The 20790-nt window shown below is 36.6% G+C and overlaps 2 protein-coding genes across 3 annotated transcripts in view; both read right to left on the reverse strand.

Annotated features, from left to right (window-relative positions):
* The window catches only part of LOC125779382 (uncharacterized), a 554603-nt gene that overhangs the window by 470154 nt on the left and 63659 nt on the right, over nt 1-20790 (reverse strand). The window lies entirely within an intron of this gene.
* On the reverse strand, nt 10448-17566 carry LOC109579356 (uncharacterized). Its single transcript, XM_049460255.1, has 2 exons — nt 10811-17566; nt 10448-10646 (listed from the first exon to the last, which is right to left on the reverse strand). Exon 1 carries the CDS (start codon nt 17384-17386, stop codon nt 14027-14029), a length of 3360 nt encoding a protein of 1119 aa, XP_049316212.1. The 5' UTR covers nt 17387-17566; the 3' UTR covers nt 10448-10646; nt 10811-14026.

The following is a 20790-nucleotide window of genomic DNA, read 5'->3' on the forward strand; positions in this document are numbered from 1 at the left end:
AGCTCCAAAAGGTTGAGGGGCACAAATCCAAAGGTAGCCGGAGACCAACAATCTGGACCGGCTCCGCACCGTGTGAAGGAGGGGCGGCGCAGATATGCGGACAGTGCCAAAGGCATTCGCATGGCTGTGCTGACTCTTAACTATCCGGCAGAGTCGTTGAAACCGGAGGAGCTCACCGTGCTCCAGGACCTCCTCATGGAGGAGGTGTTTAGAGGGGAGGACTATGCGGCGTCCTTCCTGGGAGTAGAGTTTAAAGGAGGATGCTGCAAGTGGATTGTAAGGACGAGGCGTCCGCCGACTGGCTGAAAGAGTACGCTCCAAAGCTGGGAGGCTGGAAGGGCCCTGTCCTCTGCGCGAAGAGGGCGGAAGATTTGCCAATCATGCATAGCATGACGATCTTCCTCCCTCGGTGCGGGGACAAACCCTACGAGTTCGCCTTGGGTCTGGTGAAAAACCAGAGCCGGGGACTCAGCATCTCGTCCTGGCGCGTCGCAAGCAGCAAAATGGAGGACATCGAGGACGATTCGTACAGGTACGTCCGGGCAGCGAGCTTCCGCGTGTACTACAGGATCAGCACGGTAGTCATGCGGCCCCACAGGCCTGCAGCCATCGGGAGCACGGGGGCAGCAACGCCTGCGACTCTCCTAAGCCAGGGCTCGGATAAGCAGGAAGTGTCTGGGGCAGCCCCGGAGGTAGCAGAATTTCATGAGCAGCCCTGCGGAAGCAGTACTGAGAAGGCGGTGCCAACGGCGACTACCTGCGTCCCTGAAGTCAGTCAGACGGAAGAGCTACTCTCCACGCAGGAGCTCTTCGATGGATTAGGAGACCCTATGGACAGCAGTACGATGGACGGTGGGGAAGAGGATCTGCCTTCCTCGAACCCATTTTATAACGGCCGTCAATGAGGAAATTGCCCAAGTGGACCCGCATCACGCGGCCGCAGCCTCAGCTGTCATAACGAGCGGGTTCACAGTGGAAAAATTGGGCATACTGCTGATCCAAGAGCCTTGGGTCCACAGAGGAGAGGTCAAAGGCCTCAAGACGGAGGCAAATAAGGTAATCCGGGATCTCTCTAGCGAAAGACCTAGAACATGTATAGCTGTCAAGAATAACATTGATTTCTTCCGTATTTCAGAGTTCCTGACGAAGGATTTGAGACTTTGAAGGCAAGGCCTTCGTCCTGGCCTCAGCATGTTTCCCAGGGGAGGCACCTACAGCACCCCCGGAGGGAGTAGAAAGGCTGGTGGAGCACTGCAGACGGCACAGGCTCCCGCTCAACATAGGATGCTTCGCCAACGTTCACCACTCGGAATGGGGCAGTACCGACTGCAACATAAGAGGTGAGTCTCTTTTAGAGTAATATTGTAGGCAGTAATTTAGGAATAGGAATGTAGGGTGTGAACCCACTTTTACCTAAAAGCAATGAGCCTGCAGGCGGACTGGTCTCGCAATGGAGAGTCTCGACGGAGCCCTCCTTGTCAGACCAAAGGATTATAAGGTTCAAGCTAAAGGTAGAGGTTAGACAATTCTTCCCCAGACGCAATCCTCGGAAGGCGAGTTGGGACGCCTTCAGGGATGTATTAAGAAATGGGCTAAGCAGAATGGAGCAAAGAGATGATAACGTCTCAGGCCTTGGGCTGGAGAAAAGGCTTTCTGACCTGAACGGGGCTGTAATTAATGCTTGTCATGGCAGCTGCCCCTCAAAAGTGCTCACAGACAGACGGGACTGTCCGTGGTGGACAACGGAACTGGCAGACCTCCGGATAAGGGTACGGAGCTTATTTAACAGAGCGAAACGTACGGGGGTCTGGGCAGAATACCGGAGCTATCTCACCTTATACATAAGGAGATTAGGTCTGCAGAGCAGGCTACCTTCAGGAGATTCTGCGAGAATGTCACCACTACGCCAGAAGCGGCGCGGCTCCACAAAGCTCTGGCAAGGGGCACAAAGGACGTAGAGGTAGCAATCAGACGCGACGAGGGAACATTTACGACCAGTTCCGAGGACAGAGCCATGGAGTTTCTGCGGTCGCACTTCCCGGAGACAGTTCGGGAGTACCACTGTCAACCCGTGATCGAGCACTGGCTATCCCGCGAGGATTAGAGTATCGCCAAACAGCTCTTCACGGTGGACTCGACTCAGTGGGCGATGGCCTCTTTGAGAGATTCAAGTCTCCGGGAGTGGATGGCCTCTTTCCGGCGCTGTTACGACAGGGAGAGATGTATCTGCTGCCTCACCTGGTTCGGCCGCTGAGAGAGAGCCTCGCAATGGCGTATATCCCTGAGGTATGGAGGACAACGAAGGTGATCTTTATACCCAAGGTAGGAAGGAAAGCCTACTCGTTGGCGAAATCTTTTAGGCCTGCAATGCACGGCGGTCCTTCTCGAACTTACTCCGCTTCATTTGGTTATCGGTCAGGTAGCCAAACACACCTTTCTGCAAATAACGGCAGAGGGGTGGGGAAAAGGCAAAGTAGTCTCATCCCAGAGGATGGAAAGGATAAGTGGCAATTTGCCATTGGCCCTCCTCCCGAGAGATAGCGCTACTAAGGAGGTTAACCTCAGGAAAAAGTTTAAGGTTACCCTCGGCAGCAAAGACGATTGGAACGACTCTAATCTCGAGCTGTTGTTGAGGAGCAGTACTATGACCCACTGATGGCTCGAAAATGTCGGAGGGAATCGGCGCAGGGATTGTGGGCTCACGCACTAAGCTCTCCATACCCATGAGTGAGTTCCAGAGCATTTTCCAGGCAAAAGTATATGCCATAAGCCGGTGTATAGAAATAAACCTCCATCGCAATAAGCGAATAGCCATTCTCCCCACACCACGAGGGAGCTGCTCCGTAAAGATTAAAGAGTAGGCAGAAAGGAGTAATGGCTACAAGCTCATGGTATGAGACACGCCAAGCTGCTAATGGAAGGATATAACTCGAAAAGGTTCAAAATTATAATAAACCTCCCCAGGAACAAACTCAGGCTGCTAGTCGCATGGTATACTGGTCACTGCAAGCTTAGCAGGTATATGCACAGCATGGGCCTATCAGCTTGCGTCAATTGCCGTTTCTGCGACAGGGAGCCTGAAACCCCGGAGCATCTGCTGATCGACTGCACAGCAGTCTGTAGACGCAGATCCAAGGCCCTTGGAGTATTGTTTCCGGATAGCGATCCCATTGCCTTGCTATCGCCAGGAAGTCTATTGGACTTCATTAATAGGCTGGGTTAAGGCGAGTCAATGTGTGTAAGGAGAGGGCACAAAAGACCAAAGGTCGCAGTGGATTCTTCATTATCTTTCATCCATTCATACCCGATGTGTCGAGCATACACAAAGGTCGGTGCGATGAAAATTCTTTGGTTTTCTCCTTCCAAGGCGCCTTTGAAAGATTCGGCTTTCGTGTCTGCTCCATTTTTCAGTTTCCTATTATCCCTCTTCTCGATGGGTTTTCTACTTTTTCCGATTTTGCGTGTAACGTCACTATTCTGCTCACAAGTTCGCGCATGGTTTGGTTAATGTGCATTTGGCTCGCTATCATGCTCTCCACTTCTTTAATTTTGTTGCCCAGTTTGCTAAAAATGCTGGCCGTTTCTCCATTTTGCAATTCCTGAGGCTTACTCTCCTTGCTTACTTGATCGACAGTGTTATCATTTCTTATTTCGTCCAGCAGCGGTGGGCTCCTCATTTTTACCATTAGACGGTGTTCTCAATATTTTAGAAATCCCTCGGAAAGGATTATCCGGTGTTCGCCCAATACTATTTTCGGAAGCCATACCTCAGGAAGAAAATCAGGGGTGTTGTGGAATCCAAGACAGAATTGCTCAGCTGTCAGAATTGCAAACCAATTCTGATTTTCAATGGTGTCACAGAATCTGATTGGGTTTTCGTCTTTTCGAACATACGCAAAGCCAATATTCGAATCAGCTGTTTACTAAAGCGAAAAAAAACTACAAATGAATACATTTGGAAGCAATCCTAGTAAAGTTTTTAATTAGTTCCGAATTAAAGAAAGATTTTAAGAGATAACATTTATTGAATGAATAAAGACGCATTTGGATGTTAAATTACGTTTTGTAAATCTTCTTTAAGGGGGAACCTGCTTTAAAAGCTTCAAAAAAATTGAATTTTTTTTTTTTGCTAAATCTCTTTAAAAATCATGTAAATATAAAATAGAATATTTCCCCAAAGTTATTGATGGGAATTCGAAATATTGCGGAAGCTAGAAGGGAAATATGAACAGAAAGCGAAAACTTTGGCGCGCGATTTCTCGGTTTTTCAGTTCTACGATTTTTCTTAATTGGCGGGCAGGATAGAAAAAACTAAACATCGTATGCAATTTGGGTAAATCTTTGGCATTAAATTGTCCTCTATTTAAACTAAAAGAACTAAGAAAAGTTAAGTTTGAACATATGTTCAAGTAAAATTTTGTAGTCAAAAACCACTTTTTTTCAAATTTTAATTATTATTATTTTTCCCATTTTTTTAGTTTTTTTTTAGTTTTATTAGTTTAACTTGAACATAAGTTATTAAAAACTATGAAACTCTTTAAATTTTTTGTTTCCGATAGAAATCGCGACCTGCATCTTGCCGGCATATGCACATGCGAAAAGCATCTAACAATTGCTTCCCAAAGGTAAAAGGTAAAAAATTTCGTATAAAAAAAATTACGCATGATGTTTAAATATATAACTACATATAAACCCTAGAAACATATATTAACATATATTTAATTTTTTGGAGGGGTACTCTTTTCAATTATCTTATCAGTAGACAGTAAACAGAGAACGTATAATATAGAGAAGGTTCACCGCGTTGTCAAACTTACGATATTTAATTTTTTGGAGGGGTACTCTTTTCTAACGGGTGATTTTTTTGAGGTTAGGATTTTCATGCATTAGTATTTGACAGATCACGTGGGATTTCAGACATGGTGTCAAAGAGAAAGATGCTCAGTATGCTTTGACATTTCATCATGAATAGACTTACTAACGAGCAACGCTTGCAAATCATTGAATTTTATTACCAAAATCAGTGTTCGGTTCGAAATGTGTTTATCGACAAATTTTGTTCAGCGATGAGGCTCATTTCTGGTTGAATGGCTACGTAAATAAGCAAAATTGCCGCATTTGGGGTGAAGAGCAACCAGAAGCCGTTCAAGAACTGCCCATGCATCCCGAAAAATGCACTGTTTGGTGTGGTTTGTACGCTGGTGGAATCATTGGACCGTATTTTTTCAAAGATGCTGTTGGACGCAACGTTACGGTGAATGGCGATCGCTATCGTTCGATGCTAACAAACTTTTTGTTGCCAAAAATGGAAGAACTGAACTTGGTTGACATGTGGTTTCAACAAGATGGCGCTACATGCCACACAGCTCGCGATTCTATGGCCATTTTGAGGGAAAACTTCGGACAACAATTCATCTCAAGAAATGGACCCGTAAGTTGGCCACCAAGATCATGCGATTTAACGCCTTTAGACTATTTTTTGTGGGGCTACGTCAAGTCTAAAGTCTACAGAAATAAGCCAGCAACTATTCCAGCTTTGGAAGACAACATTTCCGAAGAAATTCGGGCTATTCCGGCCGAAATGCTCGAAAAAGTTGCCCAAAATTGGACTTTCCGAATGGACCACCTAAGACGCAGCCGCGGTCAACATTTAAATGAAATTATCTTCAAAAAGTAAATGTCATGAACCAATCTAACGTTTCAAATAAAGAACCGATGAGATTTTGCAAATTTTATGCGTTTTTTTTTTTAAAAAAGTTATCAAGCTCTTAAAAAATCACCCTTTATTAGTGGATTTCACCACATATTTTTTGCTTTCATGTCAAAGAGTCAATGTGTCGAAAGACTGACGCGTCACAACATTGTGTTGTTGGTAGAAAATCCGAGCTGTGCCGAAAACACAAACGAACGATCGCCTATTGCCACTGCTTCCCTTGCCGCTGAGACAGCTTCACATACAGCCCAGCGTAGATATGTATGTTTGTATGTGAGCTTGCATACATATCGACGCAGATTTTTGCAAGCCGCGTAAACATATTTTTTACATTCCTTGACAAATACAGTCAATCCCGGTTATGTGCCACAATCAAAGATACAGATGTTTGTGGTTTGTAAAAATAAAAATATAATATGACACATAAGCGAGTGATACTTAAAACAATAATTTCTATGTATTTCATAAAAAACAACCGTGAGGTGCAGCAAGATATAGGCAGTTCAGAGGGATGATTTTCATTTAAGCGGAGTCCTTCTTAACCGGGACTCACTGTGCACATAAATCAGAGGAATATTGAATATTTTCTTCGGCACATTTCTTGACTTGAAAATCGACAAATTAACTATGTTGTCAATTTTATTCTATACTTATATTTGCGGGGTCAAAAATTGTTCAATTTATGATTTTTAGCTTTTGCTATCGTCGCGAAAAGACGCTTGTAGGCAAAGGCATGCTCGGGGAGATGTAATGGTGTTTGTTTTTATGAATGAAGCTAGTTTGCCTGTTGAAAGTGCGCTTGCGTTCATGAATGAAAATATTGTTGTTGTGTGTTTTTCTACAAATTTGGACAACGACTATTTGGCTGCCATATTGACTGGTGACGCTGCTGATGCTATATTAGACGATTGTTGTTTTTGTAGAACAATATTTGTACTTTCTGCGGGTGACATATCTACATGTGAACGCATATTTGTATGTTGGTTTGTGTGTACATTATTTGTTCGGCAATGTCGCACACATATGCATATGTATGTACATATAGAGCAGTGCGCGCGCACACTTTTTACTGATAAATAGTAATATTACGATTTGAATTTGAATTCTACCTACATAAGTGTGGTATGTAACTATGTGCTAATATCTAGATGCATATGAAAATTTAAAAGATGAAATGTGATTTACATATAATATTGTTGTAATATATAATATTAAGTGTTTTAGGGTATCTCATATACATATGTACATATGTACATATGTACATATATAGCATATGTATATACAACCATAATCATACATATTAATATGAAATTATATAATATTATCAAACATTATAAATATTTTATAAATAACTCTTATTCGCACATTAACTACAAATATAGTTTTGAAAATAGCATAATTTAATTAGAATGTTATCAGTTTTGCATGTATTCAGAAAAATACTCAAAATGATAATCATATCTGTAGGGCTATGGGGGGTGGGGGGGGGGGGGGGACGTACATATACGGACTTATTTTTATATATATAGAAGATAAGTTGAATGTATACGAGTATCTATCAATTCTTTTTAGTAAAACAAGGAATCTTCACTAAAATCACAATATTTTCGATTTGAGTGACAATTACAATTTTGTTCTTACGCAATTTTTCAAAAGTTATATTCAATTTTAAACTATCATCATCTGAGATAATATCTCTACTTAAGAGGTTGTTTTGGCTCGTCATTATGATCTCTTTTATTCTTACGATATTAGTCTTAATATACATTAAATTTCCTAACAGTTTGTTCGTCCATCGTTCTTTTGCTATTTTATTTAATTCCGAGCTAACTGCGTTAATATTCTGAAACAATTTCCTGTAGTGATTGTTAGTATTATCACTAATAGCTTTAATTTGGTAGTTAAATTTTTCATTAATGTTTTTCTGAACACTGATTTGTTCAATTGCATTGTGGGCATTGCTTGTATTTATTTCTAATTTGCCTTCTATTTCTTGACGGTCTTCGTCGTCCATGACGCCATAAATATATTTAAGGCCTGTCCCTATAATATTAACTAATTCTCTTTTCTCAATTCTATGATGTGGAGTGAGTGTATATATCTGGGTTCTAATATGCTTAATTTTAGCCATTACAAGCGGATTCGGTTCTTTTTCTTTGAGTGCCACCTCCTCTAAATTGTCAACTATTTCTTTGTACATTGTTGTATTGATAAGATATGTAATTCTGTCGTATCTTTCAACCAACTTTACTTTTTCTAGGTTCAGAAAGGAATATCCATTCCGGTAATTGAGATCCATGATTTCGATTTGAGTTGTGATGAATGGAATCACCGTATAAATTATGATTGTATCACATTATGAACCTAAGGAATTTTAAGATTTAATATTATCTTTATGAATTATTCTGTTTCTGTTTTGTATTTTAACTGTATTTCCTAAATCTACAAATACTGCTTGTTGTTTGTATTTGGGGTTGAATTTCTTTCTTTCTCCATATACTTTTTCATATATAATGTCTCCCTTTTTATAACTTTTTTGAAGCCTTTTCTTGTTATGATGCTCTATCATTTTCTCTTGTGCATTTTGCAACACATTTTTCGTATTTTCGTGAGGTTCTTTATTAAATAAAATGTTGCAAGCTTGTTTACCTGTTACAGAATGAATTATTTTATTATACTGTTGAATTGCTCTCATAATTGATTCAAAATTCCTAATTAAGCTGTGTTCTTGCTTTAAACATCTGGAGATTTCAATCAGTGTTGAATGAACTATTTCTATTTGGCCATTACTTGTACTGTGGCGTGGTGTACAATAATAAATTTGTACATTTATCTTTTCCATTAAAGACTTGAACTGTATCGTACTTAAACCTGGTTCATTATCAATAACTATACCTTTAACATTTGGAAATGTTTGTAACAGTTCCTAAACTTTTTTTCTAAATTTGATTTTTCTTCTATATGTTTTACGATTAGAAATTTGGAATATGAATCCAAACATGTAGAAAATTTAATCTTTTGTGCGAAGAAAATATCTATGTATATGGAGTTGTTCTCCCTCTTTTTTGGTATTGGTGCTTCCCCTATTGGAATTAGTTTCGGATGTCTTTCATATTTATCATTATTACATATTCTACAATTTTTTTTCATACTGTTCAAATTGTTTTATCATTAAAGGCCAATAATATTGCTACCTAATTTGTGCCAAATTTTCCCTATAATTTCTATGCGCTCTATTATGTGTCTGCTCAATTATCGATCCTTGATCTTCTTTATTACATATATCATTAGGGAATAGTTTAGTATATAGAAATTTTGTCGTGGGAAATGTCTCCTTCAAAATGTTTTTTATTGCATAAAGCACTTCAGGTGTGCAAAATATTCCTGTTACTACTTTTTGAATCATATATTCTTTTAAAATACCAATTATATTTTCTGGTCTGTCATATTCAATTAAAAAACGTTTATTATTAAAAGAAGAAATAGTCTCTAAGACAGTAATTCTTACTCCATTATCGATTACTATCTGTTGCTTAAAATGATGGTTTTTTTGTTTCATGAATTTGGTACTCATCGCTACTTTCTGCGGAATGTTGGGTTTCTATTAGTGAATCACTTGAGTCACTCGACTCACATGAACTAGTTAAATTATTTAATACTTGTCTTGATAATGCGTCAGCAACTACATTTGTTGTCCCGGCTTATAAATAATTTTTGGAGAAAACTCCTCAATAAAAGCTCGCCATCTTTTCATTTTAACATTCGGATTTTTTTCGAACATTGCAAATGCTAATGTTTGATGATCCGTATAAATTTCTTATTTTTTTACTGCATAAAGATAATGGCGTAATGTCTTTAATGCCCAAACTATGGCGAATAATTCTTTTTCGTTTGTTGCGTAATTTTGTTCGGTAGAGTTTAGTGTCTTTGAAATAAATGTTATTGGTCTTCCTTCTTGGGATAAAACTGCACCTACAGCCACATTAGATGCATCACTAGATAAAATTAATTTTTTCTCAAAGTTTGGTTGAGCTAATTCAACTTGTTCTTGTAACGCTCTTTTTAAGGTTTCACAAGCAACAATTCCTTCTTGATCAAGATTAATAATTGTGTTTGGACATATACTGCGATATTGTACTATTTTCTCCCTTTAAGTGTTTTGTTAGTGGTTTAGCTATTGTTGCCTAATTTCCTATAATTTTCCTATAGTATCCCGTTAATCCTAAAAATTCTCTAAGGGGCCATCCATAAATTACGTCACACGTATTTAAAAACTTTTTAACCCCTTCCCCCGTCCTTGTCAAAAGTTGTCAAGCCAAAGCTTCGTTACAACTGAAGTATTAAAAAACAAAGATTGTGTTTATAAATGTTTAATATTTTTTTGTTTATCTATAAATTTCATGTTTGTACATCACAAATTTAAATGTGATGTCACAATGCTTTTGATACCCCCTTCTCTTCCCTTGTCACACAATGTCACTTCTGAATGATATCCTCCGCCACCTCCAAGGTGTGACGTAATTTATGGATGGCCCCTAAGTTGTCGTAACGTCTTGGGATATGGGTGATTTTTAATTGTTTCTACTTTTTTGGTATCAGTTTTTATAACTTTATGAGATACAACGTATCCTAAAAGTTCAACCTCGGTTTCTATAAATTTTGATTTTTCTATAGATATTTTCATATGGGCTTCTTCTTTGTACAAACCTTGTCAAACAGCACAAAAAAGGCATGTTTTTGTGATTTTTTTTCTAACGACAAAGTTAAAATATATTTATTTAACGAAAAGTACATTAAAGTATGACATTTGAGGAATGTCTCATCAAATTTTTATAAAGAAATATTGAAAACTATGGCAATGGTAGCAATTGAGCGGACGTGTCTCGCAAAAAAGTTGAATTGCGGTGCCCCTCATAACTCGGTGCTGGATCATCTGAAATCAAAAAAACCAGTCCATTCGTTAGATAATAGTTTGTCCCAAGTAACGCTGTCGAGTTTTTTTTTAATTTCAATTTTTGAATTTTTTCGAAGACTTTGAAGTGAAAAACACAATTTTTTGGGTGTTTATAACTCAACAAAGATTTTTGTCTACCTTACCGCTGGTGGGGGGATTTGAAAAAAAGTCTTTTGTCAAGTGAGAATATATTCATTCTGATTTTTATTTTGTATTTTTCTGGCTTATATACAATTTCTAAAACTATCTTAAATAACTAAATATATTTGTATGTGTGTATGTTTTTATGTATTGCAGCATATTTTTTATTGCTGCTTGACATGGGGTTGATTTCAAGTGTATAATTTATTGTAAGTGTGCGTGTGTGTGTTTAATGTTATCTCTGCTGTATATTTATGATTTTTGTCCCATGCATTTTTATTATTATTACTCGTAGATGTGCATTGCATGTAAATGCATTATGTCTATACATATGTATGTATGTATATTAATATATAAATAGATATTTCTATTTAGTACAATTTCGGCTTTGCTGATAAGTAAGCATGTTCAATGATATTTGAACATATTGCCGAGGCAAAGAAATGATTATTTAAATCTAGTGGACTGTATTTTTTATGTTATCAATATTCTATCGGTTGGGAATATTGACAATGATTCTATCAGCATTATTCGCTTTACATTTATAACGGAAATATAGTATTAAAAGGCATAATATTACAATTACTACTAACACTAAAGATAAATGTCCGCTATGGTTTCTTAAATTTAACTCACTTAATTTTAATTCGTTGTTGCTGATCTTGTCAATGCCTTCTCGTAGCTTTCTCTGCTCTTCGTTGTCGTCTATTCTGCTTATTTGAAGAGTAGTTATATGGTCCTCCGCTATTTCCTTTATAGTTGTTACGATCGGGTCCAACGTCGGATTGATGTCGCTCTGCATTTTAAATATTTGCATGCCGATTAAGGTGATACTTTCATATCTTGCAGTACAGCCAGCTTTGATTGAAAGAATTCCTTGTGCCGGAATATCCAATATCTGCGTTTTGCCCTTTTGACAGTCTAGATGGATCGTAGAATTTTTGAACACTTTAAAGATCCAAGTGTTTTCTTCAAAGAGTTCTGACCAAAATATTGATTTAGTCACTTCCTCATATTTACAGTTAGTGTGGCCGCTTTTTAACAACGCTGAAAGTTCGCATGTTTTATCTAAAGCCGGTTGCCATGGAGATTTTCCTTTGCATATTAAATGGTTGTTGAGGCTTTTTGTACACTTATTTAATTCTGCTTGTGACATCAAAAAATATGAGTTAAGTCCAAAGTTGTAAACTAAAAATTCGTTTCTTAGTTTTGCTTTTAGTATTCTTCCATTATATTCATGTGGAATTACTATAAGTTTGTATACTTCCGATGATTCACTTTGAATTAAAGGTAGTTCTGCCTTTATGACTAATTTATTTTCCACAATTAATCCTCGTGTTTTCATCAAGTTGTATACATCTCTTAGTTGTGTGTTTGTTTGTTGTCCAGGTATTAACAACTTTGCTGGTAGTTTGTCTTTTATTAACATCAGTTCTGTTTGTAATTGTGTTGGGGTCAAAAGTGTTGGATTTATTCTTCCTTGGTTTAAATCTATCAGCAATTCTATTACTGCATTTTGTATCTTTTCACATTCACCCAATAATATGGTAATTTGAGTAACTAACATTTGAAATTGAATCGCCATTTTATCACGATTTATGTCTTTTATAATTTCGGATTGATATTTGTTTATTTGTGTTTGGATTTTAAAGAACTGCGAATTGACTTCATTCAAATTTTTATTTATAATGTTGGCTGTAGAGTTTATTAAAGAGATTTGAGATTTTAGTCTGTTCTTGATCTGATGTTGATTAGAAAGTAACGTTTTAAAATTACTTTCTATTACTTCTTGATCGTCTGTATCCATTAACCCAAACAGCATGTTGTAAATTGAACCGACCCATTCTAATGGAGCTCTTTTTTGCCTCTTATTGTATACAATCAAATTATGATTGTGACTTAAATCTTCGTAACGTTTGCCTAGTGATAATGATATGACATTACATGCCTCTTCAAACTGGGATAATAGCTGGCAATGATTTTTTATTCTTTGAATGCAATTTGGCAACATATTATACTGTTCGAAATATGCATGAAGATCGTAATAACGGGTGATTTTTTTGAGGTTAGGATTTTCATGCATTAGTATTTGACAGATCACGTGGGATTTCAGACATGGTGTCAAAGAGAAAGATGCTCAGTATGCTTTGACATTTCATCATGAATAGACTTACTAACGAGCAACGCTTGCAAATCATTGAATTTTATTACCAAAATCAGTGTTCGGTTCGAAATGTGTTTCGCGCTTTAATTTTGTTCAGCGATGAGGCTCATTTCTGGTTGAATGGCTACGTAAATAAGCAAAATTGCCGCATTTGGGGTGAAGAGCAACCAGAAGCCGTTCAAGAACTGCCCATGCATCCCGAAAAATGCACTGTTTGGTGTGGTTTGTACGCTGGTGGAATCATTGGACCGTATTTTTTCAAAGATGCTGTTGGACGCAACGTTACGGTGAATGGCGATCGCTATCGTTCGATGCTAACAAACTTTTTGTTGCCAAAAATGGAAGAACTGAACTTGGTTGACATGTGGTTTCAACAAGATGGCGCTACATGCCACACAGCTCGCGATTCTATGGCCATTTTGAGGGAAAACTTCGGACAACAATTCATCTCAAGAAATGGACCCGTAAGTTGGCCACCAAGATCATGCGATTTAACGCCTTTAGACTATTTTTTGTGGGGCTACGTCAAGTCTAAAGTCTACAGAAATAAGCCAGCAACTATTCCAGCTTTGGAAGACAACATTTCCGAAGAATTTCGGGCTATTCCGGCCGAAATGCTCGAAAAAGTTGCCCAAAATTGGACTTTCCGAATGGACCACCTAAGACGCAGCCGCGGTCAACATTTAAATGAAATTATCTTCAAAAAGTAAATGTCATGAACCAATCTAACGTTTCAAATAAAGAACCGATGAGATTTTATGCGTTTTTTTTTTTTAAAAAGTTATCAAGCTCTTAAAAAATCACCCTTTATATAAGCAAATCCCAGGTAGACGTGATTACATCCATTTTTCCTAGTGAGTCCAGGTAAATTGTGGTATTTTCAGGAAGTTTGCTCACTGTTGCACTTCTTTCTTGAGGAATGTGTATGTTCATACCAAGAGTACTTGTTGCCATGTAAAGGAAAACTAAGATCATGAGCGTAAACATACTTATAGGTTGCTTCTTCATAGGTATGGTTGTGATTGCAGAAGTTCTTACGTCATTCCTTTCTTCATTATTGTCTGTTTGTTTTATAAGTGGACATAATTTGTGGATTGGTCTTTTCAATGTAAAGCTTTAACGTTACAACTCGAACACGTCCATCATTCCCTGGATGCGTTTCTATAACTTTTCCAAGAGGCCACTTAGTAGGCTGTGTATTTTCATCTTTTACAATGACAATATCTCCTTTTTTTATATTATTGGCTGGAATTTTCCATTTGTTCCTTTGTTGCAGTGTATGCAAATACTCATCTTTCCACCGATTCCAAAAATCTCGGTGAATTTTTTGCATTAATTTCCATTTGTCTAATGAGGAAATTTTTAGATCCGTACCCGAAGAGGGGATTGACAATATAGGTTTTCCTATTAAGAAGTGTCCTGGTGTTAACGCATCTATACCATTATCATCATTTATGGCATATAATGGACGTGAATTCAACGAAGCTTCTATTTGTGTTAAAACCGTTGACATTTCTTCAAATGTTAGCTTTGTGTCTCCAACTGCTCTTTTTAAATGATACTTCATTCCTTTTACTCCTGCTTCCCACATTCCTCCAAAATGTGGGCCTGCCGGGGGAGAAAAATGCCAAGATATTTGTTCATTCGCTAAAATCGATGATACTTCATTGTTATTTTTTACTGCGTGTTTGAACTCCTTATCAATACATCTGCTCGCTCCAACAAAATTTGTTCCATTATCGGAGTACATGTGAAGACTCTTTCCTCTTCTGGCAAAAAATCGTCTTAACGCTGCTAGAAAAGCTTCAGTTGATAAATTGCTTACAGCTTCTAGATGTATTGCTTTTGTTGAAAGGCATACAAAAACTGCTACATATCCTTTGAATGATTTTTGCCCACGGCCTTTAGAACATCTCATCTGAAACGGTCCAGCATAGTCAACTCCGGTGTAGGTAAAAGGACTTGATGGTGACACTCTGAATTCCGGTAAATCGCCCATCATTTGTTTTGCTGTGACCTGGTTGTATCTTATGCATTTGCAACATTTTCGTATACAACTTTTGATTGCATTTTTTAACCCTATGATCCAGTATTGTCTTCTTATTATTGCTTCTGTTAATCTGTTTCCACCATGTAGAGTGGAATGGTGAGCATCTTTAATTATCAACGAACTCAAATAGGATTTGGAAAGAATTATAGGATGTTTTTTGCAATACGGTAATTCTGCGTTTGTTAGTCGTCCTCCAACTCTCATAATACCAGTTTTATCTAAAAATGGATTGAGGTTGACGATTTGACTCGTATTGCTTATGTGTTTCTCACCCATTAACTTATTTATTTCATCTTTAAATAACTTTTTCTGAGTTTGTCGAATGATTACGTTTCTAGCTGATTGGAGTTCCTCTGCAGATAAGTTTACAGTTTGATGATTTCTTTGTTTTTTTCCAAACCGTAATATATATGCCATAACCCTTTGTAGTTTCAACCAACTAGAGTATCTGCTAATTAAATTATCCATAAATTCGTTCTGATCCTTTGATGTTAACAATATTCTTGCTGAGTCGTTTGTTTTGACTTCTGGCCATTGACTTTCAGATAATTTCAGCCATTTTGGTCCATACCACCAAATGTCTAGATTTGATATTTTTTCCACAGAAATACCTCTTGATGCAACGTCTGCTGGGTTGTCTTTAGAGCTTACATGTTTCCACTTCACTTTAGAAGTAAGCATTTTGATGTCATCAATTCGATTTCTTATAAATTTGTCTTTATTTTTTGAATTTTCAATCCAGCTTAGAGTTATAGTTGAATCACTCCATGCATAGATTGCTTGGCATATGCTAATTGTTTTCATCACTTTACTGATCAATTTAGCTAACAAGTGTGCTGCACAAAGTTCTAATTTCGGAATTGTTTTTCGATTTTTTAGTGGGTTTACTTTTGTTTTTGCTGTTAAAAGTTTAACATTGTTACCCTTTTTTATGTATATAACTGCGGCATAAGCTCTTTCTGAAGCATCGCAAAATCCATGCATTTGAATTTGAGAGTCCATACAAGTTCCTATCCATCGCGGAACCCGAATGTTTTCTATTAAATACAATTTCTTTATGAATTGCATCCATTCCTTCTGTAGATCTTCTGATAGTTGATTATCCCAGCTAGATTGCAATGTCCAAAGTTTTTGAATGTATAACTTTGCAATTATGATTATGGGAGAAAGCCACCCCAGTGGGTCAAATATTTGTGCAAGCTGAGAAAGAACACTCCGTTTTGTAATAATTTTAGAATTTTTCAAATTAATTTTAAATTGAAATTGATCTTCCTGTGGATTCCAATGCAGTCCAAGTGTTTTTACAGCTTCATTTTCCTCTATTTGTATGACTTCATTATCTCCAGTATTAGATATGTTATTAGTAATGCTGTTTTGATTTGACAACCACTTCCTGAGATGAAATCCAAATTCCTGAAGATGCTTGCTGATGTTTCGTTGTATATATTTACATTCTTCTACTGAATTTGCACCGGTCATAAGATCATCCATGTAGAAGTCCTCTTTAATTATTTTTTGTAATTTTTCAATTGGACACTTATTAGCGATTTCAATTAATGTACGCACTGCTAGATATGGTGCTGACGCGGTCACGTATGTTACAGTTGTCAGCTCATATTCATCTATTTTTTGCATATTATTTTCACGCCATACAATCCTGTGATATTCCTGATCCTTTTTGGCTATCTTAATTTGCCTGAACATTTTTTCAACATCAGCTGTGATGACAACTTCCCAAAGCCTCCATTTAAGTATGATATCGAATATGTCTCTTTGTAATTTGGGTCCAGTACACATAATATCATTAAGACTTCTACCATTGGATGTTTTTGCTGATGCATCAAATACTACTCGAAGTTTTGTTGTTATATTATTTTCTCGAATAACAGCTTGATGAGGTAAATAATATTTACCTCTTTGATTGTCATCAACTTTCCTCATATGACCAAGGTCTATATATTCTTTGATGAATTTGCTGTATTCTTCTTTGAGTTTACTGTTGCTTTTGAATTTGTTTTCCATTGATATTAGACGCGCTACTGCTTTCTTACGCGATTCTCCTAATTCTTTATCTTTTTTGAATGGAATTTCCACAATAAATCTGCCATCTGCATCTCTTTTGGTAGTTTCTTCGTACTGCTTTAAGGTGGTGTCATCTTCTTGTATATCATCATCTGTTGATATGTCTTCGATTTCCCAAAATCGTTCCAAATTAGTTACTGCTGTCGTTATTTTGCCAGTAACTTTTTCTTTAATTATGCCAGATAATATCCAGCCGAATTTCGTTGCTTGGCCAAGAACACCGTGATCTTTTTTAATTCCGCTTTCAATTATACTGCTGAATATATCTCCTCCAATTACCATATCAATTCTGTCTGATTTGTTGAATAACGGATCAGCAAGAGTATAATTTTCCCATATTTTAAAGTTGTAATTAAATGAGATATCTGGTTGTGCGCTGGTTAGAACTGGTAAAACTACGGCATTTACTTTTTCTTTGTAGTTACTTAAAAATCTTGGTTTAATTTCAAGCTGAATTGTAGCTTTTGATTCACCAACTACAGCGTCACTTAAACCATATAGTTTTGTTTTTGTTTTCATTCTCGGCAGTTTTAATATCTGTGCTGCTTCTTCGGATATTGTGGTTATTTGTGATCCTTGATCTATAAGTGCGCGTAGCAATATATATTCTCCACTTGCTGTCTTTGCTCTTATTTGAGCTGTAGCGAGTATAACTGCTTTTGAGCTATTTGTTATGGACATAACTTTTTTGCTCTCTTCGGATTCTACATGTAATGTGTCATGATGATTTTGAAAACATTTCGTACACTTGATGTTGCTGTTGCAAACTTCTCTCCAATTATGATTTAGGCACCTGTAGCAGATTTTGTTATCCCTTACATATTTACGCCTATTATCAATTGATATGCTTTTGAATCGTCTGCATTGCAGCAAGGTGTGACCTATAATTTTACAATAGGAACACATCTGCTTGATTGGCTGTCTTGTATTATTTGAGGTATTATTGACCTTGAACATATGTTGTTTACGATTTTTACTAAGATGTTCTTTATCAGCCACTGCTTTCAATGTTTGAAAGTGTTGATCCAAAAAATCTCTGATGTCCGATAATTGTTGAATTTCTCTCGTCTTTTTTACTGTTTGCTCATATAATTTCAGTCCTTCTTTGTCTAACTTCCGGACAATTACACGCGCTATAAATGGATCAGCTTGTTCAATGCTTATTCCCAGTGACTGTATAGCGTTAAGACACTCATTTGTTGTATCTAATAGTTGTCTCACGCTTTCAGCATTGTCACTATTTATATTTGGTTGATCCATTATTCTATCCCACTGTGTTGTGAACAGAATTCTTTGGTTGTCATACCTTTGTTTTAGCAGACTCCATGCAGCTTCATAATTTTTTGTTGAAATCTGTAGGTGCTGTATTAAACGCGCAGCTTCGCCTTTTAAGCAGAGACGAAGACGCAGCATTTTTTTTTGCGCTCGGCAACAGCTCGTTATTGTGTACCATTTGTTGGAACACGTTATAAAAATTTGCCCATTCCTTAATATCGCCATAGAATATTGGAATTTTTAATTTTTCCAAATCCAAGTTAGGACGATAAGAAATGTTAGGCTCTTCTTTTTTTAATTTCTTTTTTAAATTCTGAAGTTCTTCGTAATATTCGTCACATATTTTTTCGAATGTGTCTTCGATTTCAAAATTAAAATCTAATTTACTTTTTAGATTTTGGATGTCTGTAAATAAACAGTCTAAGGCTTTTACTTGATCGTTGTCGATCATTAATTCCATGCTTAGATTTTCCATTTTTCTTCTGAGGTTTTCAACTTTCCTCATGAATAAGGAAGTCTTTTGATCTGGATCTTGGATGGCATCGTATTTGAACTGCTTCAATTTGCTGATCAAATTCGACTAGAGGTTTATCTTTTACAATGCTTATCTTTAATGCATTGATTGCCTCTTCGATTTTAATCATCGTGTTATTGTATACGTTCTTCTTGAAGTAATCTTCTTCTCCTATACCATCTGCCATTAGCTTTTCGTGGTTGGTATCGAGTTCTTTTTGGTATTTTTCAAGAATTTTAATGTTTTCTTCAATTTTTGTTTTCTTTAATGCCTTTCCTGTAATAGTGTTGGTTGTGTACAACACTTTTTCGGCTAAATCTGACTGGGCATCCAGAATTTTTTTTCTGTTTATACCCATTTCGAGAATTTTTTCGCAGTACTTCTCCTGTTTATTGATGAACTGCTTGTTTTTCTCCAAAGAAATCGTTGGAGGTATTTGATTTGGTCGCCTAGTTGACCTTGCTGTGCCTCGACTCACAGCCGCTGAATATCTCTTGGATAGCAGTTAGATCACTGCGTTTAGTCTCTGCTAAAACGGCTTATGCGATCGGTTTTAATGCGGGAATATACACCCGTCTTACAATTATTTTTATTTAAGCAATATGCGGGAATATACACCCGTCTTACAATTTAATTTTGCCTGTATTTTTTATAATATCAGGGCTTTTTTAAATTTGGCTGAGCTGTTTTTTTAGGCTCGATAGGACCAAATGCTTATAACTCAACAAAGATTTTTGTCTATCTTACCGCTGGTGGGGGGATTTGAAAAAAAGTCTTTTGTCAAGTGAGAATATATTCATTCTGATTTTTATTTTGTATTTTTCTGGCTTATATACAATTTCTAAAACTATCTTAAATAACTAAATATATTTGTATGTGTGTATGTTTTTATGTATTGCAGCATATTTTTTATTGCTGCTTGACATGGGGTTGATTTCAAGTGTATAATTTATTGTAAGTGTGCGTGTGTGTGTTTAATGTTATCTCTGCTGTATATTTATGATTTTTGTCCCATGCATTTTTATTATTATTACTCGTAGATGTGCATTGCATGTAAATGCATTATGTCTATACATATGTATGTATGTATATTAATATATAAATAGATATTTCTATTTAGTACAATTTCGGCTTTGCTGATAAGTAAGCATGTTCAATGATATTTGAACATTGGGAAAAAACCGGCTAATTTGTCATTGTAAAATCAAAATTATGAACAAAAAAAAAACACTCGACAGCGTTACCTCGTAAAATACGTACAGAAATAGTGTTTAAAATTTCAAAAGGATCGGTGCAGTAGTTTTGAAGTTATGAGGGGCACCGACTTTGAAAACGTGAGTTGTGGAAAAACACGTTTAAAGTTTCACAGACGCTCACAATCAAATCGGAGGGCGGAGACTTACAAGTGTTTATCTCCGTCAATTTTGCTTTAATTGCTCTCAAATTTTCACAGAATAATCTTAAGATATTGTACATTAATACACAATAAAAATGCAAAAAATAGCATCCTCTCTTAGCAATGGAGTGTTGATATCTTTCGTTTCATTATTATTATAATTATACGTATCAGCAACTTCGTTAGACATTTCAATATTATTTATTTTTAAAACGTTGTGAGTATTTGCTTTATTAATTTTTCTATCCTTAGTATCATTATCACTGACGGGTGCCTCAGGACTTTTTTGTCCCAAGGGGTTTAGTATAATTAAATCATTGAGAAAATTTATTTTCTCTCTTTTATTATTCCCATAAATCAATTTTCTATTCGGAATATCAATTGTCGCTCGGATTTTATTTAGAAAATTAATTCCACTTAAAGGATCGCTCTCTAAATTGTCAATTTCATAAAAACGTTGCTCTATACCAAACTGATTGATATTATGAAAATGTTTTTTTA

Source organism: Bactrocera dorsalis, chromosome 6 (genome assembly GCF_023373825.1).
Source record: "Bactrocera dorsalis isolate Fly_Bdor chromosome 6, ASM2337382v1, whole genome shotgun sequence".
Taxonomy (NCBI): Eukaryota; Metazoa; Arthropoda; class Insecta; order Diptera; family Tephritidae; genus Bactrocera; species Bactrocera dorsalis.